The sequence below is a fragment of the Lepidochelys olivacea genome, assembly GCF_965140295.1.
Source record: "Lepidochelys olivacea isolate rLepOli2 genome assembly, chromosome: 2".
In the NCBI taxonomy this organism is placed as follows: domain Eukaryota; kingdom Metazoa; phylum Chordata; order Testudines; family Cheloniidae; genus Lepidochelys; species Lepidochelys olivacea.
This window is the reverse complement of record NC_140412.1, coordinates 142,638,149-142,665,744: the sequence shown is the minus strand read 5'-3', so window position 1 is coordinate 142,665,744 and position 27,596 is coordinate 142,638,149. Positions and strand designations below refer to the sequence as shown.

The window sequence follows — 27,596 nt, the reverse complement described above, 5'->3', positions numbered from 1 at the left end:
AGGGATTGGCTCCCATTGCTGAATCAGTGCCTGGGGGAGAACTGGTGCCTGGAGGGGATCAACACCCGGGTGGGAGGAAGTGGCACCAATTGGGGAATCAGTGGCCAGGGTGGATTTGGTACCCAGTGGGCATCAGTATCCAGGGGGAATTGGTGTCTACTGGGGAATCAGTGCCCAGTGGGAACTGGCACCCGTGGGGGATTTGGCACCCAGAAGAGAATTGGTGCCCGGCAGGAACTGGAGCTCAGTTCCTTGGAACAGATCTTGCCATGGCTGTTATTTTGACAGCCCCTTTCAACGTATTCCTGTCCTGCTGGAGGCACGTTGTGGGGCATTGGATCCTGATCATTCTATAGACAGGCCCCACAAGGAGATGGCCTCCATTCCCCCAAAGGAGGTTCTCTAGGACCCCACAGCCTGCTCCTCACCAGGCCAGTTCTCCACTCTCCAGGGGCAATTGACGTAGTGCAGGGCCCCACTGACAGGGCTGCGCTGGGAAGGATCCAGGACCAACAGGCTCCGCAGCATGCGGGTGGCCTCAGCAGTCAGGCGCCTCCAATGGCGTGGCAGGTCCTCATCCAGGCCCGACTCCTGCCACTGCATGAAGTCCTCAAAGAAGGGGTCAGCTGGCAGACTTTGCTCCCAGGGGAAGTAGCCGGTCAGCAGGCAGAAGAGCATCACACCAAAGGCCCAGGCATCCAGGCTGGCATCAATGGGCAGGCCCTGGGCACTGGTGGTGTTGCTCAGCTCTGGAGCAGTGTAGGGGATCACCCCAGCCACCAACTTGAGCCGGGTGCCCTTGGGCCGGGTGAGCCCAAAGTCGGTCAGCTTGATGCGCCGGCACTCCGGGTCAAAGAGCAGCACGTTCTCAGGCTTGACATCTCGATACACCAGCCCCCGGCTGTGGATGAACTCCAGGGCACTCACCAGCTGCTTGGCACACTGCTTGGCAGCTGGCTCAGGGATCCCATCCTGGGCAGGGACAGAGAGAGGAGATGTTGCAACCCACAGCACCATGGCAGCCCCGCCAGCCGAACGTGCACCAGCCAGCTTTGCATGTAGGGGAAACTCTGGCACTTCGAATGCTGGAGATGGGGTTTCTCAGGGTACAGTCATTCCCCACAACCTGCAGCTTGAGAGGAGATGGTGCCCCTGGCAGGGCAATGCCCAGTCCCTGAGCAGGGCCCATTCCCTGCCCCCCTCCGCCAGCCAGTCCCAGAAGCTGGGGCTGGATCAGAGCTGGTGCCCCCTAATGGAGAAAGCCCTATCCTGACACCTCCTAAGCCAGCTTGTCTCCCACAGATTGGCCAGATGGGTGCGAGTGCCTCCAACAGGAGAAGGCCCCATGTCTCATTCCCATTCCTGGATCTGGATTGCTGCTGAGTCCCAGTTCCTGTTCCCACACGGTGGCACTCACCCGTGGTTTGATGATGGAGATGAGGTCTCTGTGCAGCGCTGGCTCGTAGAGAAAGCCGTAGTATTGGCTGGACTCAATGGCAATGCCAAACATGCCGATGATAGCAGGGTGGGTGGCGAGGGAGAGTGCCACACAGTACTCATACAGGAAGGTGTGCAGCTTGGTGTGAGCTTTGGGCAGCAGCTTGAGAGCCATGGGGGTCCCTGAGGATGCGGGAGAGAGGTTAGGTTCCCCTTGAAAAGCAGCTCACACCATGGCCAGCCAGACAGGCAGGGCATTGGGCAGACACGGGGCATGGAACTGTGGAACTCACTGCCACAGGGGGATCTCTAGCCAGATCCTGAGGGCAGGGGTGCACTGTAGGAGCTGGTTAAGAGGAATGGCCATTCCTAGCCATCCTGAGATTGGGCCAGCCAGCTGCATGCTGGGTGGGCAGGGTCTGACGTGGGACAGCAGGGGGTGGGGGATACCAGACTAGATGGACCCATTTGATCTAATCCGGGGCAGTTAGAGGGAGGATTCCAGGTGAGATGGGACCATTGGCCTGACCCGGGGCAGTTGGAGAGAGGAGCTGAGGGGCGGGGGGAGCAGAGGTGAGGTGGTGTGCAGGTCCAAGGTGAGGGCAGCTCCTTACCTCTCTGCCTGTGTTTCACCAGCACCACATGGCCATACTTGCCCCTGCCCAGCTCCCGGATGACCTGGTAGTGCTCAGCCACCTCGGCGTGCACCAGGCTCTGGGCCGTGATCTCCAGCATCTCATCCAGCATGGCCAATGCCGCTGCTCCTGGGCACTGGGCCATCGCTGAGTCCTGCAGAGACACCACAGGCTGAGCCAGGGGCAGCTCTCACTGGACAGAGAGAGCCAGACCTGGCACCCTATACACCGCCCCATCCCTAAGTGCTCTACAGGAGCATGGGGGCTTGTTGAGAATGGTGCCTAGCCCAGCACCCAGGTGATGGTGCCCTGTCTGCCCAGCAGCCTCCTGCACTGCAGGCACAAAGTGACAGGCGAGGGGAGAACTGGCTTGGTGACCTGATCCGCCTTTGTTTGTCCTGGGCGAGGGGCTGGTTAGTGCGGGGTGGAATGGCACTGTCCAGAGGGAACGCAGCTGAGACTCCCATTCATCTCATACAGGCCAATGAGATGCTGCCTCGAGTGGGAGGAGGGACTGCTGCCAGGAACAGCCCTCCCAAGCCTCCCCAGCCCAACTCGGTGGGTGGGGGCCAGGATCAGCTCCTTGTGAGGTCTGGGCCATCACCGCTGCACATGGCAAGAGGCTCAAATGTGCCAGCCTCATTCCGCATCCCAGATGCAGGGTCCCTCTGGCTCAGACTAAGGCTTGGAGCTGAGTTAAAGCCCTTCCAGCAGCCCTTCTAAGTGCTTCTGGAGAGACCAGATCCCACCTAATGGGGGAGTGGACAGATTATCCCATGGACAGGGCACTCACTGTGTTCTGTGTTCAGAAGCCACCAAACCCCCACCAGAGCAGCAGTGTGTAGATGTGGCTAGACCTTGCATGCTGTGTATAGTATTTGGGAAAAATACCCCAAACCCTGCCCATGTGGATCCTTCCTATTGCAGATGCTGTGTAAGAGCCAAAGGCACACCAGCCCTACACAGTGCCTCTCATGTGCTGCCAGCCCAAGCCCTGCAGGGATCCTGCCAGAGGCGCAGTGTGTAAAGGGGCAAGGCCTGACGCCTCAGAAATCTGTAAACCCTTGCCACTGCACAGCCTCTGGCTGTGAGGCTTGGCCGCCTGCCCTGACATGGCTCCTGAGGCATCCGCACTTGGATCCAGTGACTGCTCCCTTGCTGCTCAGGACACGCTCAGGGGTGCCTGGGACTAGTGCTGGGGGAAGAAGTGATGTTTTTTGGGTCGCTGGCAATTTCAAACTCAAAGAAAAATCGAAACATTTAAATTTGTTCAGGTTTTTTTGTTTGTTTTTTCAAAACAAAGAACTCGGTGAAACTGACATGAATTCGCAAAATGTTTCAGTGTCGCTGAATCTGCATTTTTCGCTGAAAAAGTTTTTGGTACAAAAATGTCCCCCAGCTCTCCTGGGGACACTGGCTGGGCGCGGCAGCTCCAAACATCCCCAGGCAGCCAGCCCCATCTGTGCACTGAACAGAGCACCCTCCTGCCCAGCTGGGACGGTCTGGCACCACCCTGACCTGCAGCTCCACACTCGTCCCTCCCTGCCAGCTGCGCCATTCAGGGTCCCTGGTGCCTCCAGGCTTGGAGAGGGCAGAGCGCACTTAGAAGCACTGCACTTTCCTTCTGACTCAGAGCCTGGCAAGGTCCCCTGGAGCCTGAGCATCTCAGACACATTTTACAGGGAGTGGGGGTGGGGTTAGGGGGCAATGCCCAACTCATTAGACCCTCCCACTCTCAGAGACCAGGAATTGATCCCTTTTGATTAGGGGTGCCTTCACCTGGTACTGCTTAGCCTGGCCAGGCCCTATGGGGAGGCCCAGGTGGCAACACTGAGCAGGGCAGGTTCCAGAGAGCCATTGGGTCTGTCCATGTCCAGCCCCCTCTTTTTAGTCATCGCAGCTAAGCCCTGGTTCTGCTCTACCCTAGGGCCCCTACAGCGTCTATCTGTCCCATGCTGTCACCCTGAACTTCACTGGTTTCTGCCAGCCTGATGCCAGCAGCCAGACTCATAGTGACACTAGGGCAAACCACACTGGGTGGATGGGGTCATTCTGGATTTACAGTGGTGGGAATCAGGACAGAGCCTAGCCCCTCAAGTCCATTGAAACCAAACTCTCAACTGATTATTTCTGACTTGTGTGATCTGAAGTTTGGATATCATTGTATAGTGATTAGATGCTCTTCACCGATCTATCATCTAATCTAATCTTATCTAGCTAGCTATCCAGTGTCAAATGACATCAGAGGGTTAACTGACGCAACTCACTCTCATGCCAAGTTTCCCAGAGAGCTGGACACACAGCTGGTTCCGGGCACATTGGGTGTAGAGCTGTGTGTGACTCTACCCCTTTCCTCCCTCCCCTGCTCCAAGTCCTCTCTCTGGAGCTGGTGCAGTGCCATGGGGCCCGAGTCTGCCCTATGCGGTTTGTAGCAATTGTCTCTAGGCTCTGCTTTCCTGACAGGCCCCTCGCTCTGATCCTGCTCTATCCTGGGATTTCAGTGCTTCTAAGCTGCTCACCATCCACAGAGCTCTGGGGGCAGGATCCAGTCCCTCTGTCCCCTACAGCCCAGCCCAGAGCAGCCTCTATAATGACCCCCAGTCACAGCACCTCAGTGGGCAACGTTCCTGAGTCAGCAGCACAGACCATCCTCTATAGCTCGAGCTAACAGGGTCCCAGCCTTAGGCAGCAGCACTAGTCACTTGGCTGGACTGTGGTACACACTGGACTGGTAGGTCAGAACACCTTGCCCCAAGTGTCTAAGCCAGACACAAGAGGTCAGAGCCCCATGGGCCTGCTAGGACCTTTGCCCTGAAAAACTCTGACTCTATTGAGTGAGCGGCATCATGCTGCTATACAGGCAGGTGCAGCGTTGGGAGAATGAGCAAGAATAAAAGGTTTGTAGCCTTTTCCCTTGGGTTTACATCGCTTCATCTAAATCAGAAGCCAAAGCTTGTGCCTCCTCCTTCCTCCCCGCACCCTCTGCTGTTGCTAAATTAGACCAGAACTCTGGAATCTAGTGATTTAGCCATGAAATTGCTACAGCTAGGGAAAGCTCTAAGGACCAGATTTGCACAAGAGCTCAGGGCCTGATGTGATGGGGCTCAGCCTCCCCAGTTGGGGCTAGCTTCTCAGTGAGCACAGATAAGGGAATCTCTGGAAACCTGGCCCCAGTCAGGAGTGCAAAAAACTCGTATCTCCCCTACCCCGCATTTACCCAGAATTGAGAGAAGGAGCCAAGACCCCCAGAACCCACCAAAGCCTGTCATATGGGCTGAGACTCAGCACCGCTTGCTTTCAGGGTCAGCTGCAGCCCTTGCCCAGGTGAGGAGCCCTCACTGACAGGTCTGAGCCCATTGGTGAGGATGGGCATAGGGGCTGGGTGCAGAGTGTGGGAATTAAAATGATTATGATCATCTCTGGAAAATGGATCCATCAGAGAACATAAGTCATCCATATCCCTGGTGCACCCACCTCCCACACAGGAGATGACACTGCCCCTCTGCTTCTCCCTGCCCTCCGCATGCCTCTGGGGTAGAACAGTCTGCTTTCCCCACAGCCTGGCAGGTCACGTGCCCTTTCCTGCTCATACACTGCATCTCTCTCTTTTCAGCTGATTACTATCAATGCTATTATTGTTATCGGCAATACAGCTAATGCTTACATGGAAGGCTGTGTGATTAGAGCACAAGAGCTGGGAGTCAGGCTCCTATCCCCAGCTTTGGGAGAGGAGTGTGATCTAGTGGGTTAGAACAGGGTGTTTGGGAACCACACTCCTGGGATCTAGCCCACCTCTCTTCCTTGGGCAGGTTAGGGGTTGAGGTAGTACATGAGGATAGGAGATGGTCTGGCTGTGTTGTCCTTGGAACTGTATTAAATGCAGTAACTGGATATGCTGAATCACCTGATAGGCAGCTGCAATTCAGCTCCTTCCTGAACAAAAAACAGGTGCTGTAGGATGAATGATTATTATTGGTTATTGTTAGTTACTGTAGGTCCTGAGTACATCCCACACTCCATGCACCTACAGATCTACACCTTTGACTTATTTGGAGAGCAGCACCAGGTTTACAGTAGCACCAATGGCACCGTTGAAGGGGCCCATTATGGTTGCCAGGCAGCAGCACTGGAAGCTCCCTCAAAGTGGGTGGGACCACCCGCGCCCAGACTGTGGCCCCATCCCCCTGCTCCATTCCACTCCCTGTGGCCCTGCCTATGCTCCACCCCCTCTCCGCCCTAAAGCCTGGCCCTCGCTTGGCCTCTTCCCCCAAGGCCCTGCCCACCGCTCTCTCCTCTCCGGCCCCGCATTGCATCCTTATGGCAGGAAAAAAGTGGGAGGGCTAAAAGTGATGGGGCCATGGCCCCCTGCCCCACCCCCTTTCTGGTGCCCCTGTTGCCAGGTGTCTGATTTTCACCTGGAAAGTCCAGTCAAAAAGCAGACCTGGCAATGTCCTGTCAGTACTGCCGACCAGACACTAAAAATCTGACTACAGGAGTAACCGCAGTCAGCCTCCCCGTCAGGAGGGTAGGAAGAGCAGTTGCTGCTGCTTGGAGGAGCTGCAGCTCAGCTGGAGAGAGAGAGAACTGGCTCCCAAAGACCCAGCTCCAGCAGACAGAGGTAGGTACCGGTTATGTGCCGCCCTGGGGACGATCCTGTCCACCCCCTCCTGCTCTGTTGTGCTTGCCCCAGCCCCTGCCTTGCTCCGGGGACCGACCTCCCCTCCTGTCTTTTACAATCATTCCCCATGGGGGCCCACACATGTGTTTGGTGCCAGACTTTTCTGGAGAGCACCAGCTGGTGTAGCAGTGGTTGGGAAGAAGAGGGAGGATATAAAATGCAAGCCAAGGTCACTCCAGGAAAATCCCCCATTCTTAGAAAATGCTCCTGAACATCTGTGCAGAGGAGAGAGGCCATGGGAGTACAAAGTCTCAGCCAGCACCCTCATCCCACAGTTATCACCAGAGGAATCTACTCCTGGATGGGTAACATTGTCTCCTGGGTTGGTAACTGGTACTTTTACTAGGCTGATTGGCACATGAGTGTCAAAAAAGGGGCACTCCATACATTCCAGGAGCCAAAGTTAGACAGAGCCATGTAATGATCTCACTGAGACAGAATTATGTAACCGTACATTCATAGACCCATAGATTTTAAAGCCAGAAGGGTCCATGTAGTCTAACTTCCTGTGTATCACAGGCTGTCATAAATATAAAGGGAAGGGTAAACCCCTTTAAAATTCCTCCTGGCCAGAGGAAAAATCCTCTCACCTGTAAAGGGTTAAGAAGCTAAAGGTAACCTCGCTGGCACCTGACCAAAATGACCAATGAGGAGACAAGATACTTTCAAAAGCTGGGAGAAGGGAGAGAAACAAAGGATCTGTGTTTGTCTGTATGCTGCTTTTGCCGGGGATAGACCAGGAATGGAGTCTTAGAACTTTTAGTAAGTAATCTAGCTAGGTATGTGTTGGATTATGATTTCTTTAAATGGCTGAGAAAAGAATTGTGCTGAATAGAATGACTATTTCTGCCTGTGTGTCTTTTTTGTAACTTAAGGTTTTGCCTAGAGGGATTCTCTATGTTTTGATTCTAATTACCCTGTAAGGTATCTACCATCCTGATTTTACAGAGGTGATTCCTTTACTCCTATTTACTTCTATTTCTATTAAAAGTCTTCTTGTAAGAAAACTGAATGCTTTTTCATGGTTCTCAGATCCAAGGGTTTGGGTCTGTGGTCACCTATGCAAATTGGTGAGGATTTTTACCAAACCTTTCTCAGGAAGTGGGGTGCAAGGGTTGGGAGGATTTTGGGGGGAAAGATGTGTCCAAACTACGCTTCCCAGTAAACCCAGTTAGTTTGGTGGTGGCAGTGGATATTCCAAGGACAAAAGATAAAATGAATTTGTACCTTGGGGAAGTTTTAACCTAAGCTGGTAAAAGTAAGCTTAGGAGGTTTTAATGCAGGTCCCCACATCTGTACCCTAGAGTTCAGAGTGGGGGAGGAACCTTGACATGGTGGCAGAGTGGTGGGATTAACCTGAAGTCATTTTGAGATCAATTTGAGATTTTTTGAACTAGAAATACAGATTTTTAAAAAGGAAATTTTTTTTTCCTTTGGAGCTGCTGGAAAGCAGCTTGTTTTTTCTCTGCTTTGGGGCCAGAGTGGAGATAAAAGGGGATTATCTTTGTGAATTGCAGGTTTTCTTTGCCTGGAGGCAGGGTACTTAACCTCCTGCAGGGAAATTCACAGTCTTGGTAAACCAGAAGTTTTTTTTTCTAAAAGTAAATAGGGGGGGTGTTCTACCCATTTGCCTGGAGACAAAAGTGGCAGGGGCTTTTTTTTTTTTTTTTAGGATTTTGAATTTTTTACAAGGAGCACTGGTTTGAAAAGGAATTTTTTTTCCTTTAGGCTGCTGGTAAGCAGGTTTCCAAGTAGTTGGAGGTTTTTTGCTTTGATTTGGGGCCAGAGCAGAGACAAAGGGAATTGTCTTTTTCTGTAGGCTGACAATCACTATCAGAGAATAGGTATCCTATTCCAGCAGAGCAAAATTTTACAGCCCAAGTTTTGTTTGTTTATTTCTAAACCTCGCTTGTAAAGTTAGTTAAAAACAGAGAGGTTAGGATGACAAAATGTACGGCTCGACAAAAGCTGGAATTAGCCAGATTTCAGGCTGAGGAAAAACAAAGGGAACATGAAAGACAGATAGAACTTATGCGGCTGGAGAAGGAGGAAAAGGAAAAAGAGAGGAAGCATGCATTGGAGATGGAGAAAGTAAAGGCTCAGCAGAATATACCAACAAACCCTAGCAATCCTTCTCCAGGTACCACTCCCCAACCCAGAAATTCCCCACCTACAAGGCAGGTGATAATACTGAGGTCTTCTTAGAAAACTTCGAAAGGGCCTGCCTTGGGTACAACATCTCTATTGACCAATACATGGTAGAGCTGAGGCCACAGCTCAGTGGACCCTTAGCTGAGGTGGCAGCTGAAATGCCTAAAGAACACATGAACAAGTATGAACTGTTTAAATCCAAGGCGAGAGTCAGAATGGGGATAACACCCGAGCATTCTCGTCGGAGCTTCAGAGCCCTAAGGTGGAAACCAGTCGTGTCATTTACCCGACATGCCTACCACATTGTGAAACATTGGGAAGCCTGGATATCAGGAGCAAGTGTTGAATCTCCAGTAAATTTGCCCTTCCTAATGCAAATGGAACTATTCTTAGAGTGTGTTCCTGAGGAAATAGAAAGATACATCCTAGATGGGAAGCCCAAAACTGTAATCGAGGCAGGAGAGATTGGAGCCAGATGGGTGGAGGTGGCAGAGAAGAAGAAAACCGGTCGCAGTTGGAGCGGAGACCAGAAGAGACAACCCCAGACCACACCCTATTACCGGGGGCCGCCCAAGGCCCCACCTACCTCCCAAAGTACCCTCCAGACCCCTTATCGTCCCACCACCCCGTTCTCCAGCAACCCACCTCGCCCCAGTGACCCGTCAGCTGGACGATGTTTTAAATGTAACGAGCTGAGGCATGTAAAGGCCAAATGCCCCAAGAACTCCAACAGATTACATTTCATTGCACCGGGATCACACCAGAGGTCCGCAGGCCCAGATACAGTTTCCCTCCGCTCCAAGGGTGAGTGTGGGCGGGAAGAAGGTCACCGCGTGGAGGGACACCGGAGCACAAGTGTCAGCTATCCATGCTTCCTTAGTGGACCCCAATTTAATCAACCCAGAGATCCAAGTGACGATTCAACCCTTCAAGTCCAACTCTTTCAATTTGCCTACAGCCAAGTTGCCTGTCCAGTACAAGGGCTGGTCAGGACCATGGACTTTTGCAGTCTATGATGATTATTCCATCCCCATGCTGTCGGGGGAAGACTTGGCCAATCATGTGAAGTGGGCCAAGAGGGTTGGAATGGTCACCCGTAGCCAGGCTAAACAAGCCGTGAGGCCTAGCTCTGTTCTGGAAACTTCTATCAGGACCCTGTCAGAGGTGATGGACCCGGGCCTCAGTCCAAGGTCTGCAACAGCAGTAGTGGATCCAGTCCCAGAGACCCAGATGGAACCAGTCCCAGAACCGGAACCAGCGGAACAACCAGCACCAGACACATTGCTAGCACTGAATCCAGTACTTGCAAACTCAACACCAGAGGGCCCCACCGAACCTGAACCGGCAGCAGCCCATAACCCTACACAAGAGGCTCAGCCGGAGCCTGAATCCCAACATAGCGCACCAGCGGAGAGCGGTTCAGTCAACGGAAACAGCCCCATCCCCTACATCGCTTCCAGAGGGACCAAGCATAGGTCCACAATCCAATGAGGAACTGATGTCTCCAGCATCAAGGGAACAGTTCCAGACCGAACAGGAAGCAGATGAAAGCCTCCAGAGAGCTTGGACGGCGGCACGGAGCAACCCACTGCCTCTCAGCTCTTCTAATCGATCCAGGTTTGTTGTAGAAAGAGGACTTTTATACAAGGAAACTCTTTCTGGTGGACACCAGGAAGACTGGCATCCTCAGAGACAGTTGGTAGTTCCAACTAAATACCGGGCCAAGCTCTTGAGCTTAGCCCACGATCACCCTAGTGGCCATGCTGGGGTGAACAGGACCAAAGACCGTTTGGGGGAGTCATTCCACTGGGAGGGAATGGGCAAGGATGTTTCTTGATGGATATCTTGTGGATATTCTGGGTCCTTTTCCGAAAAAGAAACCCAGAGGAAAGCGGTACATACTGACTTTCATGGATTTTGCCACCCGATGGCCGGAAGCAGTAGCTCTAAGCAACACCAGGGCTAAAAGTGTGTGCCAGGCACTAGCAGACATTTTTGCCAGGGTAGGTTGGCCCTCTGACATCCTCACAGATGCAGGGACTAATTTCCTGGCAGGAACCATAGAAAACTTTTGGGAAGCTCATGGGGTAAATCACTTGGTTGCCACTCCTTACCATCATCAAACAAATGGCATGGTGGAGAAGTTTAATGGAACTTTGGGGGCCATGATACGTAAATTCGTAAATGAGCACTCCAATGATTGGGACCCAGTGTTGCAGCAGTTGCTCTTTGCCTACAGAGCTGTACCACACCCCAGTTTAGGGATTTCCCCATTTGAACTTGTATATGGCCGTGAGGTTAAGGGGCCATTACAGTTGGTGAAGCAGCAATGGGAGGGATTTACACCTTCTCCAGGAACTAACATTCCGGACTTTGTCACCAACCTACAAAACACCCTCTGAACCTCTTTAGCCCTTGCTAAAGAAAATCTACAGGATGCTCGAAAAGAGCAAAAAGCCTGGTATGATAAACATGCCAGAGAGCGTTCCTTCAAAGTAGGAGACCAGGTCATGGTCTTAAAGGCACTCTAGGCCCATAAAATGGAAGCATCGTGGGAAGGGCCATTCATGGTCCAGGAGCTCCTGGGAGCTGTTAATTATCTCATAGCATTCCCCACCTCCAACCGAAAGCCTAAGGTGTACCATATTAATTCTCTAAAGCCCTTTTATTCCAGAGAATTAAAGGTTTGTCAGTTTACAGCCCAGGGAGGAGACGACGCTGAGTGGCCTGAAGGTGTCTACTATGAAGGGAAAAGTGCTGGTGGTGTGGAAGAGGTGAACCTCTCCATGACCCTTGGGCGTATGCAGCGACAGCAGATCCAGGAGCTGTGCACTAGCTATGCGCCAACGTTCTCAGCCACCCCAGGACTGACTGAACGGGCATACCACTCCATTGACACAGGTAATGCTCGCCCAATTAAAGTCCAACCTTACGGGGTGTCTCCTGAAGCTAAAACTGCTATAGAACGGGAGATCCAGGATATGTTACAGATGGGTGTAATCCGCCCCTCTAAAAGTGCATGGGCATCTCCAGTGGTTCTAGTTCCCAAACCAGATGGGGAGATATGTTTTTGCATGGACTACCGTAAGCTAAATGCTGTAACTCGCCCAGACAACTATCCAATGCCACGCACAGATGAACTATTAGAGAAACTGGGACGGGCCCAGTTCATCTCTACCTTGGACTTAACCAAGGGGTACTGGCAGGTACCGCTAGATGAATCTGCCAAGGATAGGTCAGCCTTCATCACACATCTCGGGCTGTATGAATTTAATGTCCTCCGTTTTGGGCTGCAAAATGCACCCGCCACCTTCCAAAGACTTGTAGATGGTCTCCTAGCGGGATTTGGAGAATATGCAGTCGCCTACCTTGACGATGTGGCCATATTTTTGGATTCCTGGGCAGAACACCTGGAACATCTGAAAAAAGTCCTTGAGCACATAAGGGAGGCAGGACTAACTGTTAAGGCTAAGAAGTGTCAAATAGGCCTAAACAGAGTGACTTACCTTGGACACCAGGTGGGTCAAGGAACTATCAGCCCCCTACAGGCCAAAGTAGATGCTATCCAAAAGTCGCCTGTCCCAAAGTCAAAGAAACAGGTTCAATCCTTCTTAGGCTTGTCTGGTTATTACAGACAATTTGTACCGCAATACAGCCAAATCACGGTCCCACTGACAGACCTAACCAAAAAGAAACAGCCAAATGCCGTTCAGTGGACCGAAAAGTGTCAGAAGGCCTTTAACAAGCTTAAAGCGACACTCATGTCTGACCCTGTACTAAGGGCCCCAGACTTTGACAAACGGTTCCTAGTAACCACAGATGTTCCGAGCGTGGTGTGGGAGCAGTTTTAATGCAGGAAGGACCTGATCAAGAATTCCACCCTGTAGTGTTTCTCAGCAAAAAAACTGTCTGAGAGGGAAAGCAACTAGTCAGTCAGTAAAAAAGAATGTTACGCCATAGTCTAAGCTCTGGAAAAGCTACGCCCATATGATTGGGGACGGCATTTCCACCTGCAAACCGACCATGCTGCACTGAAGTGGCTTTACACCATCAAAGAAAATAACAAAAAACTTCTTCGGTGGAGTTTAGCTCTCCAAGATTTTGATTTCGACATCTCAGGAGCTTCTAACAGAGTGGCTGATGCACTCTCCCGTGAAGGTTTCCCAGAATCAACTGGTTAAAATCGTCCTTGAGATGTGGAAAATATTGTTAGTCTTTATGTATTTGGTAGTATATTTAGAGATGCATGTGTCTTATTAACTCTGTTTTTCCTAGAGCTCCAGGAAGAAATATCTAAGGAATATTTCACTCTGGCTGAGATTGGGGGTGTGTGTCATAAATATAAAGGGAAGGGTAAACCCCTTTAAAATCCCTCCTGGCCAGAGGAAAAATCCTCTCACCTGTAAAGGGTTAAGAAGCTAAAGGTAACCTCGCTGGCACCTGACCAAAATGACCAATGAGGAGACAAGATACTTTCAAAAGCTGGGAGGAGGGAGAGAAACAAAGGGTCTGTGTCTGTCGGTATGCTGCTTTTGCCGGGGATAGACCAGGAATGGAGTCTTAGAACTTTAGTAAGTAATCTAGCTAGGTATGTGTTGGATTATGATTTCTTTAAATGGCTGAGAAAAGAATTGTGCTGAATAGAATGACTATTTCTGCCTGTGTCTTTTTTGTAACTTAAGGTTTTGCCTAGAGGGATTCTCTATGTTTTGATTCTAATTACCCTGTAAGGTATCTACCATCCTGATTTTACAGAGGTGATTCCTTTACTCCTATTTACTTCTATTTCTATTAAGTCTTCTTGTAAGAAAACTGAATGCTTTTTCATTGTTCTCAGATCCAAGGGTTTGGGTCTGTGGTCACCTATGCAAATTGGTGAGGATTTTTACCAAACCTTTCCCAGAAAGTGGGGTGCAAGGGTTGGGAGGATTTTGGGGGGAAAGATGTGTCCAAACTACGCTTCCCAGTAAACCCAGTTAGAGTTTGGTGGTGGCAGTGGATATTCCAAGGACAAAGGATAAAATTAATTTGTACCTTGGGGAAGTTTTAACCTAACCTGGTAAAAGTAAGCTTAGGAGGTTTTCATGCAGGTCCCCACATCTGTACCCTAGAGTTCAGAGTGGGGGAGGAACCTTGACACAGGCCATAGAATTTCACACTTTCACACAGTTACCTGTGTATCGAGCTCTATAACTTCTCTGGCTAAAGCATATCTTCCAGAGAGACAAGGTGGGTAAGGTAATATCTGTTGTTGGACCAACTTCTGCTGATCAGAGAGACAAGGTTTTGAGGCACAAAAAGCTCTCCTTCAGGTCTGGGAAAAGTACACTGTCTAGGTCTAAACTTAAAATGCTACAGCGACACAGCTGCAGCCACACCACTGTAGCACTTCAGTGTAGACGCTACCCATGCCAATGGAGGGGCGGGGCTCTCCCATCAACACAAATAATCCACCTCCCCAAGAGGTGGTAGCTAGGTCAAAGGGCAAATTTTTCTGTCAGCCTAGTGTGGTCTACAGTGAGGGTTAGGTTGGCTTAACCACACTGCCATGGGGTGTGGCTTTTCAGCCCTATGCAACATAGTTAAGACAACCTAATTTTATGGTGTAGACCAGGCCTCAGAGTGTTACAGCTATATACAAAGTGGAACAAATTGTTTAGCATAAGTAGTTAACACGTATTCTAAAGGACCATTCAAGGTGAAGGGGCCCATTAAACACTCCTGCAGTAATATGACAAAAAAGGAGAGGGGCATAAATCCAGTGTTGTAATGAGCCATAAATCCAGTGTCTTTATTAAAACCATGATTTTTAGTGTCTAACAAAGTTATGAATTTAAGTTCCCAGGCTCATCTTGTGAAGGTGTTGTGCAGGTTTCCTTTGAGGACGAGGACCAAAAGATCAGATATGGAGTGATCCTTTTGTGAAAAGTGTTCACCCACAGGTGATATGGTGCGTTTGTCCAGAAATGTGTACAGTCTTGATCTAAAGATTTCAAGAGATGGAGACTCCACCACATCCCTTTTGTTGTTTGGTCCAATAGTTAATCACCCTCACTGTTAAAAAATTGTGTGTCTTATTTCCAGTTTGAATTTGTCTGGCTTCAGCTTCCAGGAGCTGGTTCTTGTGATGCCTTTCTATGCTAGATTAACAAGTCCTTTAGTATCCTATGTTTTCTCTCCATGAAGGTGTTTGTACACTGTAATCAGCTCTCTTCCTGGTCTTCCTTTTGATAAATTAAACAGATTGGGCTCTTTAAGTCTTTCACTCTAAAGGCTTATCTACACTTAAAACAGTACAGCTGCACAGCTGTAGACACTACCAAAGTTGACAGGGGAGCCTCTCCCATTAATTTACATAATCCATCTCCCAGAGAGGCAACAGCTAGGTTGAAAGAAGATTTCTTCCATTGACCTAGCCCTGTCTATATAGGGACTTAGGTCGGCTTAACAATGCCACTCAGGGGTGTGGATTTTTCACACCACTGACCAACATAGTTAAACCAACCTAATTTTCTAGTGTAGAGCAGGTCTAAGGCATTTTCTCCAGTCCACAAATCATTTTTGTGGCTCTTTTACCCTCTCCAGTTTTTCAACATCCTTTTTAGAATGTTGAAACCAGAATTGGACACAGTATTCCTGTATTGGTCTCACCAATGCCAAATACAAATCACCTCCCTATTCCTACACCCTACTGCCTTATTTATACATCCAAGGATTTCATTAGCCCTTTCTCCCACACCATTGCATTGGGAGCTCATGCTGAGTTACTTGTCCATTATGACCCCGTAAATCATTTTAAGAGTCACTGCTTTTCAGGATACACTCCCCAATTCTGTAGGTATGGCCTGCATTCCTTGTTCCTAGGTGTATTACTTTGCATTTGGCTGTATTAAAATGGAGCTGAGTGAATAATTAATTCTGGGGTTCAGGAGCCAAACTGTGAAAATCCTAAAAAACTATCTGTTCAGTTTGAACCAAAACTGAGGAGTTTTTGGTTTTTCCCATCAAAACAAAAATAAATGAAAAAAAAAACATTTTTGTTTGAGCTAAACATTTCTTTTGACCCAAAGTGATTTTTCATTTTGTTATGGATCATTTTTAGAGGTGTTTCACCCTTTTTGGTGTTTTGTTTTTTTTAAATAGCTAAATTTAAAACAAAACGCTGTTTCAGAATGAAACATCAAAATAAAAAATTTCCTTTTCTGGCCAACTTCAACCTAAATTCCCAAATAGTTCTGATGTCCCCAAAAGGCATTTTTTTTTTTTTTTTTGGTGAACATACCACTCACCAAAATTGTTTTACCCAGCTCTATATTAAAAAACATTTTGTTTGAATTGGCCCAACTTATCAAGCCATTCAGACTGCTCTGTATCACTGCCCTGTGCTTGTCTTTATTTATCACTCTGCCAATCCTTGTGTCACTCACAAATTTTATTAGCAGTGATTTTATATTTACTTCCAGATCATTGATAAAAATATTGAATAGTGTCAGGCCGAGTACCAATTCCGGTGGAACCCTACTAGAAACACCCCCATTCCATGATCGTTCCCCACTGATAACTATTCATACAAATTCAACATGACATTGATACAAATTCAATATGGCACACATTAAATGGATTAAAAACTGGCTAAGTGATATGTCTCAAAAATAATAATAAAGGGGGAGTCATTATCGATAGGGTCATTTGCAGTGAGATCCTGTAAGGATCAGTTCTTGACCCTATGCTATTTATCATTTTTATCAGTGACCTGCAAGAAAACTTCAAAGTATTACTGACAAAGATTGCAGATGACCCAAAGATTGGGGGAGTGGTAAATGAAAAGACAGGTCAGTGATACAGAGTGATCTGGATTGCTTGGTAAACAAGCAAACAATAAGTGTTTTAATATGGCCAAATGTAAAGTCATACATCTAGGAATGAAGAATGTAGGTCATACTTACAGGATGGGGGACTCTATCCTGGGAAACAGTGACTCTGAAAAAAACTTAGGGGTCATGGTGGATAATCAACTGAACATGAGCTCCCTATGCAACACTGTGCCCTAAAGGGCTAATTCAGTCCTTGGCTGTATAAACAAGGGAATCTAGAGCAGAGTAGAGAGGCTATATTACTTCTGTGTTTGGCACAGGTCTGACCGCTACTGGGCTACCATTTCCAGTTCTGGTGTCCACAGTTCAAGAAGTATGTTGATATATTGTAGAGGGCTCAGAAAAGATCGATAATAAAAGGATTAGAATACATGCCTTATAGTGATATACTTAAAGAACTCAGTCTATTTAGTTTATCAAAGAGAAAGTTAACGGTGAGTTAATTATAGGCTGTAAGTCCCTCAATGGTGAACTATTTGATGCTCAAATAAATTGGTTAGTCTCTAAGGTGCCACAAGTACTCCTTTTCTTTTTGCGAATACAGACTAACACGGCTGTTACTCTGAAACCTATTTGATAATGAGTTCTTCAATTTAGCTGACAAAGGCATAAAAAGATCCAACAAATTCGGACTCAAAATAAGGTATACTTTTTTAAAAATGAGGGTAGTTAATCACTGGAATAATTTAACAAGGGTCATGGTGGATTCTCCAACACTAGAAATTTTAAAATCAAGATTGAAAGATTTTTTCAAAGACATGCTGTAGTTCAAACAGGAACTAATTCAGGGAAGTTCTAGGGGGATCTGACTAAATGATCACAGTGGTCTCTTCTGGCCTAATAATCTGTCTTTGGTTTTTTAAGATCAGTCAGCGAACCAGTTCTTAATCTCCCTGGGCAGAACCATGTAATGATCTCACTGGGACAAAGCTGTGTAACATTTTCACCCAGACAGAGCAGTATAACAATCTCACCGGATAAAACTATGTAACAATCTTACCCGACAAAACTATCTAACGATCTCTCCAGGATAGAACTGTATAACAGTTTCACCAGGACAGAGCTGTTAAATTATCTCACCAGGCAGAACTGCATAGTGATCTCACTGGATAAAGCCACGTAACAATCTCACCAAGCAGAACCGTGTAACAGTCTCACTGTTGATCAGATGGCACTGGCTGCTAGATGTCTGGAAGTGCTGGGCTCCATGTTGTGCAGTGCATTACCCCTGCTTTCTGGTGCTGGTTTTGGGGATACCTAGTCATGCCTCTTTGTGTGCCTATCCTTTCTCTTTGACAGTGACTGGACTGCATGACCCCCACTCCCCCGCCTGCCCCAAGGCTCTCACCTTCTCCAGCAGCTCAGGATTGACTGCTGCAGGCTGTCCTGCTTCTCCTGTTGCTGCTGCAGGGTTCAGCTCAGTCTGCGCTGTGCAGCTGGAGGGGCTTTCAGGCATTACGGGGCTGAGCGTGACGCTCCGCCCCCTCCCCATATTTCTGGCCCTGGGGGACTTGCTGCTTCTGCTTTGAAGGTGACAGCAGAGGGGAGGTGCCTGGTGTGTTATCTATCTGATAGGGCACATGGAAAGGAGGGTGATACTGGGTCCTCTGCCCTCACAGTGCTTGGAATGGGGCTACTGCTGCCCACGGAGTCTTAATCCCATGAACCTCAGGGATGCTCGGGGTTGGGAGGGCACCTGGGGTTTGGGGCTCGATCAGTGGAATTGGGGACTGTGCCTTTAAGGGTTGAGCTTTCCTGGCAAGGCGCTGTGAAGCGCTTGCTGTGCACAGCCAGTTGCAAGTTGGAACCTGACACAGAACAAAGCAGAGCTCTTACAGGCGCCGTTGTAGCCCAGTAGTGGGGACACTTATTACAGAGACAGGAGGGATTCTTCCCTCGCTGTAGTAAATCCACCTCTCCGAGAGGCAGTAGCTAAGTCAATGGAAGAATTCTTTCGGTCAGCAAAGTGGTGTCTACACCAGGGCTCAGGCTTAATTACATCACCCAGGGTGTGAAATTTTTCAGGGCCCTGAGTGATGTAGTTAAACTGACCTAACTGTGTAGTAATCACTGGACACCACATCAGCTCCCATTAGCACCGCCTCAGCTCCTCAAACCCCCACCCTGCCCTGCCCCCTGCCCTCAGTGATGCTTGCAGAGGCAGTGATCAGTGGGACAGTGCCCAAGGAAAGGGCCTTCTGGAGCCACACCCACTGTGGAAGAGCACAGCACCACTCTCCAGAACGGCACCATGGCTGCTGAGCAGCAAAAGTCCCTTCAGTCACAGTTATCTGCCTTGGGGAGCCTGAGGGGCTGAAAGTGACAGGGGCCTTTTCTCAGTGGTAGCTGATGACAGAACAAGGAGCAATGGTCTTAAGTTTCAGTGGGGGAGGTTTAGGTTGGATATTAGGAAAAACTTTTTCACTAGGAGAGTGGTGAAACACTGGAATGCGTTACCTAGGGAGGTGGTGGAATCTCCTTCCTTAGATATTTTTAAGGTCAGGCTTGACAAAGCCCTGGCTGGGATGATTTAGTTGGGGATTGGTCCTGCTTTGAGCAGGGGGTTGGACTAGATGACCTCCTGAGGTCCCTTCCAACCCTGATAATCTGTGATTCTACGATTCTATCACAGTGGGGCCTCGTGGGCCCAGCCAATTCACAGTGACCATTGCATCTGCTGGTGCCACTGGGGAAGATGGAAATCCACAATGGCAGCTGCACTGACCTACCCAGGGGTATGCCCCACAGCTGCAGCCAGCTGACCCCTGTGTAGAGGTTGTCTCCTTGGCCGGGACTTAGCTGTTTTCTCCTCATCATGGACTTGTGGGAAGAGAGAGAATCTGCTCCCAGTGATGGCACTGACGTGACCCAGATCACAGCACGTGACCGTGGAGCAGGGGCCTGTGTTTTGGAGCAGATGGTCAGTGCCGCTTGCGTGCTGTTTAGCTGGTGACTGTGAGGCCTGTGTATGTGCAGCTGCGTCTCTGGCATGGGGATAAGTCCTCTGGCTCTCGCATGGCAGTTGAGTGCTCTGCTCCCTGTTCTACATGACCAGAGCAGCACAGGTGACGTGCCCATGCTCAGCTCTCACTGCCACTGCTCTGGGATCCCTGGGAAGGCAGCGCTGTCTGGGGGACTGACAAGGGGCAGTGGAGAAAGACAGAGGCTGTCCCTCACCATGGAGAGCCGTGTGGCCTCTGCAAGCACAAGTGCCCGGGGCTCTGGGGCTGCTCTTCTCCAGCACAGGGACTCAGCCCTTCTGTGTGCTGCCCAGAGGGAGGGATATTTCACCAAGGGCCTGTCACTGGGTGCCCTGCCTGATGGGAAGGCAGTGAGGAGAGACCCACCTGGCCTGTTACAGACCCACAATCCCTTGGGGAACCAGCCTCATCCCCTGTGCCTCACAGGCAGGTCAGGAGAGCAGAGGGCAAAAGGAGCACAGTCCATCAGGATCAGGGCTTTGCCCCTGCACCTGGGCAAGAGAAGGGCTCTGGGTATTGTGATTGGGTGGCTGATGCAACAAAGATCCCGTGGCAGCTGGGGCTGATGAGAGCAGCTCCCCCTCCACATCCCATGCCTGAAGGCTGCCTGGGCCAACCCATGTGATGGGGAAAGGCCTTCAACGTGGAATGTAGGGAGCCCCTGTGCTGGTGGGACCTGAGCAACCACAGCAGAAAGATGGGGATCCTGGGCCTGGCTGGATGGGTGTCTGAGAGCCACATGCTGGGGTAGCTGATAGGGAGGCACCCTGCTAGGGCTGCCTGATCCCATTGTACACAGGCCCTGCCAGCCCCCTAACAACTCAGTCATCATATACACATGGGGAAACTGAGGCACAGAGAGGCTAAGAACAATGTGGCTTCTGATTGTGGATGCCTCCATTTTTATGATGCAAATCAGAGGCCACTGTTGAACACTGGCCTTGGGTACTTGTTCAAAGTCACACAGAGATTAAGGGACAAAGCCAGCAATAGAACCCAGCAGTCCTGACACCTCCTCTTCCCCTCCCACCCACCCCTGGGTGCCCTAATGACTAAACAATAGTCCCTTCCCAGTGCTGGGGATAGAACAGTCCTGCCTCCCAAGCATCCTGCTCTAACCACTAGAGACCACTTCCCTCCCAAAGCTGCAGCTGGAACCCAGGTATCCTGACTCTCAGTTTCATAACTGACTTTCTAACAACCTGCTTTCCCATGTCCTTTCCACAGTCCATCAAGACTGTGACTCTCGCTTTGTGTTTGGCTCAGGGACAAGGCAGCTGCCATAGCCTCATCTGGGTCTGTGTCCCACCAACAAGCAGCTTCCTCTGGCTTCAACCGCCATGGCTGAAGGATCCCCTCCACTTGCAGGGACCCAGCCCACTGCTAATCCTTTCCTGGCAATTTCTGTGGAGGGGAAGCAGCCCCAGTCAACCCACTCAGACCCAGGGTGGGGAGCGTCACTGTACTGCGGGGCAGAGCTGGATGCAGGGCATTCTGTACTGCAAAGCCCACTGCAGCCAGGGCTTTGGGCTGGGTGCAAGCATGGTGCACTGGGGCTGATGGCCAGAGGGCTCCCACCAGCAGAGGAACTCTCCTGGGGAATGCACTGCTCCAGCCCAATGCTGGTGCCACTCAGAGCAGGGGAGACCCCAGCTCAGCAGCTCCTGGAGAATGTACCCTGGTGTGTTCCAGGGAAGGGGGCACAAAACCCTCTGCACACCACTCCCCACACCTGGAGGTACCTGCTTTAGAGCCACTCTTCAGTTTCCATGTTTGGTCCTTGGCCTGTCTGCAAAGGGTCCCATTACTCGCTCAGCTACCATAGTGATGGACAAAGAAATGATAGATGGATAGGTAGATTTGTATGGGACTCCAGGTTGCAGGGAAACAGCAAGGACTCTGGGACAGGAGCAGCCGGGATCCAGGCTCGGTGGGCTGGGCTGGTGGGCAAGCAATGCTGTCAGTGGGGAGCAAGGAGGGGATTTTCATTTGGTGCTTCAAGCCATGTCAGATGGGGCTCCACTCCAGCGTCCATCAGGAGCTCTGTGAGGCCTCTGCACCCACCCCCGGTGCCATTCACCCTCCTTTCCCACGTCCTCCTCTTTCCATGGAGCTGCCATTGCACTGCCAGGCAAGCTGAGGGGCAGGGCAGTGAGCCAGCGTGTGGCAGCCAGGGGCAGAGTTGCTGAACGATATGCATCTCGTATGCCATTCATACATGCAGCGGGTTTGTCACGCGTTCCCGGAGCTCAGAGGAAACATAATGTGCTGTATTTGGGGGCTGAGGCACTGAGATGCAGGCTGGGAGTTCTAGCCCTTGTTCTTCTATTGACTGCAATCAACATTTGTGCGCTTTCACAACCGTTATCACCAACTAAGGCCTCACACATCTACCTGTCCTGTCATGCACCCATTTCACCACTCAGGTAACTGGGAGACTGGACACAGTCAGTACAGGCAGAGCTGGAGAAAGAACCCAGGTTTCTGATACGGCAAAGCCAAGTCTCAGCCAGCGTGTCATGCTGCCTTTCAGAAGGAATGGTCCAAACTATGTACTTAACTATGCTGTCTCTAACCAATAGACCACACTTTGCACCGAGAATCATGAACATAACCCAGAAAGAAAGGAGGAGGACTTGTGGCACCTTAGAGACTAACAAATTTATTTGAGCAGAAGCTTTCGTGGGCATGCTCAAATAAATGTATTAGTCTCTAAGATGCCACAAGTACTCCTCGTTCTTTTTGCTGACACAGACTAACACGGCTAACACTCTGAAGCCTGTTACTCTGGAGCATAACCCAGGAATCCTAACAGCCAACATTCCTCTGGCGTCTCACAGAGTTGTCTATCCCACTAGCAAAGTGGGTGCTGTGTCTTCCTCTATGGTTGGATAACAGCAATTCACCAGCCATTCCTCCTATGCGATAGATCTACAGGTCCTGCACTCAAACCCTGCTGATAGCCCATGGGCAGGGCAGGAATTATACTATAGGGGGTTTGTTAGTGTCCCTTATATTTAGGTTGCCAAAAGTTTTCCATTATAAAAGATTCCTTTCTTTGAGAAGCTCTCACGTCCGTCCCCCCACTGCTACTACTGCTTTTTGGTGCTGCTGAGCTTTGATATTCTGCAGCAGAAAAGTCCTTGAGCCACAACATTGCCTCTTCTTTGCCCTGTGAAATTCTGCTGTGTTTGGCTAAGATATAACATGTTAACTATCGCCATTTTCCTTCTCTTGCATGCCTTCCTCAGGAAGCATAGGCAGCGACCAAAATCATCTTTCTTATGGCATTCGAAAGGCATTCTAATACTTCTGGGATTGCTACGTAGATCCCCTTAATGCCACCACTCTAAGTACAAATGGGGCAGTTGTCCATAATGTGTTGGATAGTTTGTACTTCACCACAATCACAATTTAGTGATTCTTTAATTTTCCATTTGTGGAGGAAACATTGACACCTTCCATGCATTGGGGGAGGAGATGACAGCCTTCATGTGGTCTCCTGTTATGTTTGAAGGAACAACAAATATCATGAAATTGGTGACCGAATGTCCTTTAAGGACCTCCTCGTCAGAAAAGCAACCGCTACAAAAATAATAACTGAACATGGACGTTCTCGAGAGCCAGACATGCAGCTATACTGCAAAAGCAGCAGCAGCAACAGATACTGCACCAGGAACAACCGGGAACTGCCACTATCTGAGGGCGGATATAGCGGAGCTGGACGTCCCCCGAAACAACCTCCCAGATCCAGCACCTGGTTCCCCCTGCCCAGCCTTCTTCAGCTACCAGTAAATGTACTCAATGCTGTAGCTTAAGCATAGCCGTCAATGCGGAAGGCTCAGTGTTCAAACCCTGCTGATGATGCATAATGAAGAAGTCATTATAGTTACATTTAATAGAATTTGTGTTTACCTTTGTATACAAAAGGAACCTAGGAAATTGCACACAAATAAACAACATTACAAGAACATTAAGGTTGCAAAGTCAAATACTCAAAGGCTAGGCAAAGATTTTCAGTTAGCTGGAGAACCTTAACTCTGCCCCTTAAAACAGAAATCTGCTTCTCTCTGGCAAGTGCAACATTAGCAACGGCTGGGACTTACTGCCCCAGGACATCTCTAACAGGCTACAGAGCCTCTCATCTGCTATTCCCCAGTGTGAATCTAGCCCCGTACAACAGCACTAACAGCTGTTCCCAGCTAATGGCCAATTAGTAGCCCCTGTGTGAAATTTGTTCGGTGGGTCTCATCTTCAGCTCCCTTTTCACAAATTCACCCCCATCCTCGCTCTGCACAAACAAGCAAACTCAGCAGAGATACCAGGAACTGCCTGGGCTAGAGAGAACGAGCTGCTCCGGTGCACCCCAGTGACAGCAGCCCCACACCACACCAATGCTGAGAGCAGCTGGCAGAGCTGTATGTGGGGACGGTTTTCCTGCATACAAACGGGGCTCTGTTTACCAGGACTCTCATGCTGATGCCTTTCACCAGCACTAAAACTATTTTTAAGGTGAAGTTTATGGTAATATGTAAGCTATTTACATATATGCAAATAGGCTATTAGAATTTGGATAGAATGACACTGTTGGCAGTTCTGCACAGGCGCTATGGTCCCATGATGCCCAGCTCTGCTGGGTGGGCTGCATTTGCTTCCCCCCTTCCAGAGAGCACCAGCCTGCTTGGAGCCTGAAGCTAGGGTGTGGGAGATCCCTCTCCCTTCTCCTACTATTAATATACCTCTGACCTGTCAGCACCCCTGCCCAGTCCCAGCAGGAGGCCAAGCTGTGCCAGACAGTGGTGCAGGATGGGGGTGGCTGCTCTGTTCCCATGAAAGTGGGGCTGGGGCCATGTGCTCACCCAGCTCCCAAGCATAGGTAGGGCTCTCAGTTGCTGCTGCCAGCTGCACAGGCCAGTTGTGCTGTGAGGTCATTTTTCTCTATGCCATCGCTTTGGAATCTGCTGGCCCCCTTCCCAAACGTGCGAGGCAGGGTCCCACCCCCACCACCAGCCAGATGACAGAGTGCAATGTGAGTCAGCATCCTGCTGCCCAAGAACTCATCCCACCCATCTCCTACGGCCCAGACAGCACCTTAATATCCAGGATTCTGACCACTGGAGCGTGGGCTGGGAAGTGCAAATCTGGGGGCTCCAGCAGCAGGGAGAAGAGGCACAGGGAACTGGGCAGCTGGGTTTCATGGAGCTGCCATGGCCCTGGAATTAGGGGATTTGGATACTGGGGAGGCAGATCTAGTTTGGATCAAGGAGGGTCTCTCACTGCCAGGATCCTTCCCCAAGTCCCACCTGCCAGCCTGATCTTTTTGTGCTACCCATGTCATCCACTGCCATGAACCATCCCTGATGCCACCCTGACTTCTCCTCACCACCCACACACTTACACACCCACACGTGCATACACACACACACAAGGGAGCAAAATAGTACTCAGTGGAGAGCGCTCTCCCTTGACAGTCAGCACTGACCCCAATGCCCCAGTGCCGCAGTAGGGACCTGTGCTGCAAGAAGTGGGCTGTGGGCTCAGTGCAGGATGCATTTTACTCTCTCTGTCCCAGTGGACTCTCCTTGTGCCTCCATCCCTGGGCTCAGGCATGGGCTGCACGTGCAGAGCACTCAGTCCATGGTGTCCCTGGGGTTAAATGGCCCATTGACAGCACTAGGTGTGGATGGAGAGTTGCAGAAGAGTAGCACCTTCCTGCATTGCCCCAGCCCTGGGCTATGGCTCAGGCTGCATGGGATGGGGGCCAGCAAGGGCCATAGGGCAGCTGCACTCTTCCAGAGTGGGGAGATGGTGTCAGCACAATTCCCCTCCCCACCATGGGACTCACTGAGTGCAGAAACTCCCTGTGGGCACCTTGCAGGGGAATGAACTGCACTGGGTCCAGTTGGGAATGGAAGCCACCAGCTGAGCCTGACTGCAAAATGGGTTTGTGAGTGACATGGGTTCCCAGCCACATTGGGCCCCCAGCAGGAGTGGGGCTTAGGGCATGACAGTGAGGGGGATGGATCTGGGAGCCCGGACTCCTGACTTCTTTCCCTGGCTCTGTGCCTGAGCTGCAGCGTGACAATGTGCATCCCTTCCCATGTCAGTGACTCAATTTCCACATGAGCCTCCTAGGCAATGACAAGCAAATGCTCCATATTGGTGAGCTGAGCAGTTCATACGGGCCTAGGGGACTCAGAGCCCCCCCGCGCCCACACACACACATCCCATGCAGAAAGAGCCCAGCCCTACTAGAGGGCGGGCATACTCAGGCCGACCCCCATCTTCCCCTCCTCCCCCTGCCCGCCCACCATGATTCCCAGCACAGCAGGGTGGGCTGGCCAGACCCCCAGGTGCAGGAGAGGTTGACTTTGTGTGAGTGAGGCAGGACGTGGATATCTGGGAGCTGTCCCGCGTGAGGGGAGCTGTTCTGTATTGCCAGACTCGACAGATCAAAACCCATGAGTCAGCCCCCAACAAATCATGAGAATTTATCTGAATTATATTGTGTTTTTTGGTCTTTTGATTTCCAAACTACCTCACCCACTGTGTGTGTGCGAAACAATAAGTGTTGCCAATGCTCCCAAATGTATTGGGGCAGGCGGTTCTGTCCCCACTGCTGGAGCTCACACCCTCCATCTGCCTAGCCCCTGCCCAGCAAGTAATTCTGCCCCCAACCTCCACATCCCCTTCAGGTCAGCCCCCCCATCCCTCCTATGCCCCTTCCCCGCTGGCTGTTGCGGGAGGCGGAAGGGAGCAGACACATCAACTTGTCCCTATTGTCCACAGGAGGGGAGAGGGGAGGAGGAGTGGAGCCACCCTGGGCTGCTGGGATCTTTAGCCTCCTCACCCCTCAGCAACCCAAACCCATGTTTGTGGGAGGGCTGGGGGGAGGATGAAGCTAAAGAGCCCAGCAGCCTGGGGAAGCTCTGCTCCTCCTGCCCCCCGCGAGAGTATCTTTGCACTGCTGGGGAGAGGAAGGGAGGCAGGGAGAGAGCTGTTCCTGCAGCAGCTCTGATTGGTTGCTGTGCCCCAGGAGGTGGGAGGGTAGGGCAGGCAGCCAATCAGAGGGGGTTTTCCCATTATACAGGTCTCAAGTTCACTAGGGCCAGAGAAAGGCCGCTCAGCCCAGCCCAGCCCACACACAAATTGGCTTTGCTGCTGTCAGGGGTGGGTGCTGCTGGGGGTAGGGGCTGAAGCAGGGGGTGGGGAGGTTGCATTAGGTCCCATTTTGAAGAGTTGCCACTTGGCTACAGTGCTACGGTTGCCAACTTTCTAATTGCACACAACTGAACACTCTAGCACCGCCTCTTCCCGAAGCACCACCCCCTGCCCCGCCCCTTCCCATGGCCCCACCCCTACTCACCACATTCCCCCTCCCCCAATGGCTCGCCCTCCCCCACCCTCACTCATTTCACTGGGCTGGGGCAAGAGGTTCGGGCACAGGAGGGGGTGAGGGCTCCAACTGGGGGTGCGGGCTCTGGGGTGAGGCCAGAAATGAGGGGTTCAGGGTGTGGGAGGGCTCCAGGCTGGGGGTGGGGCCGAGGGATTCGGAGTGCAGGAGGGGTCTGTGGGTTGAGGCAGGGGGTTGGGGTGCAGGAGGGGTATGGGCTCTGGGCTTGGGGTGCAGGCTCTGGGCTGGGCCCAGGGATGAGGAGTTCAGGGCATGGGAGGAGCTCTGAGCTGGGGTGCGGGGGGGTGAGGCTCTGGGGTGGGGCCAGGGATGAGGAGCTTGGGGTTCAGGAAGGGGCTCTGGGTTGGGATGGGCTCAGGGCTGGGGCAGGGGCATGTGCTTACCTCAGGCAGCTCCTGGTCAGCAGCTCAGCAGCGCTAAGGCAGG

General features: G+C 50.8%; 1 protein-coding gene across 2 annotated transcripts; it reads right to left on the bottom strand.

Moving 5' to 3' along the window:
• On the bottom strand, window positions 1–27,596 carry LOC311515683 (serine/threonine-protein kinase SBK2-like). Of its 2 annotated transcripts, none has more exons than XM_084618929.1 (4): window positions 27,554–27,596; window positions 2,052–2,226; window positions 1,418–1,620; window positions 1–972 (listed from the first exon to the last, which is right to left on the bottom strand). In XM_084618929.1, exons 2-4 carry the CDS (start codon window positions 2,215–2,217, stop codon window positions 403–405), a joined length of 939 nt encoding a protein of 312 aa, XP_084475055.1. In that variant the 5' UTR covers window positions 2,218–2,226; window positions 27,554–27,596; the 3' UTR covers window positions 1–402. The 2 variants fall into 2 exon arrangements, with proteins under 2 accessions (XP_084475055.1, XP_084475056.1); XM_084618930.1 differs by lacking the exon at window positions 27,554–27,596 and adding an exon at window positions 18,124–18,252.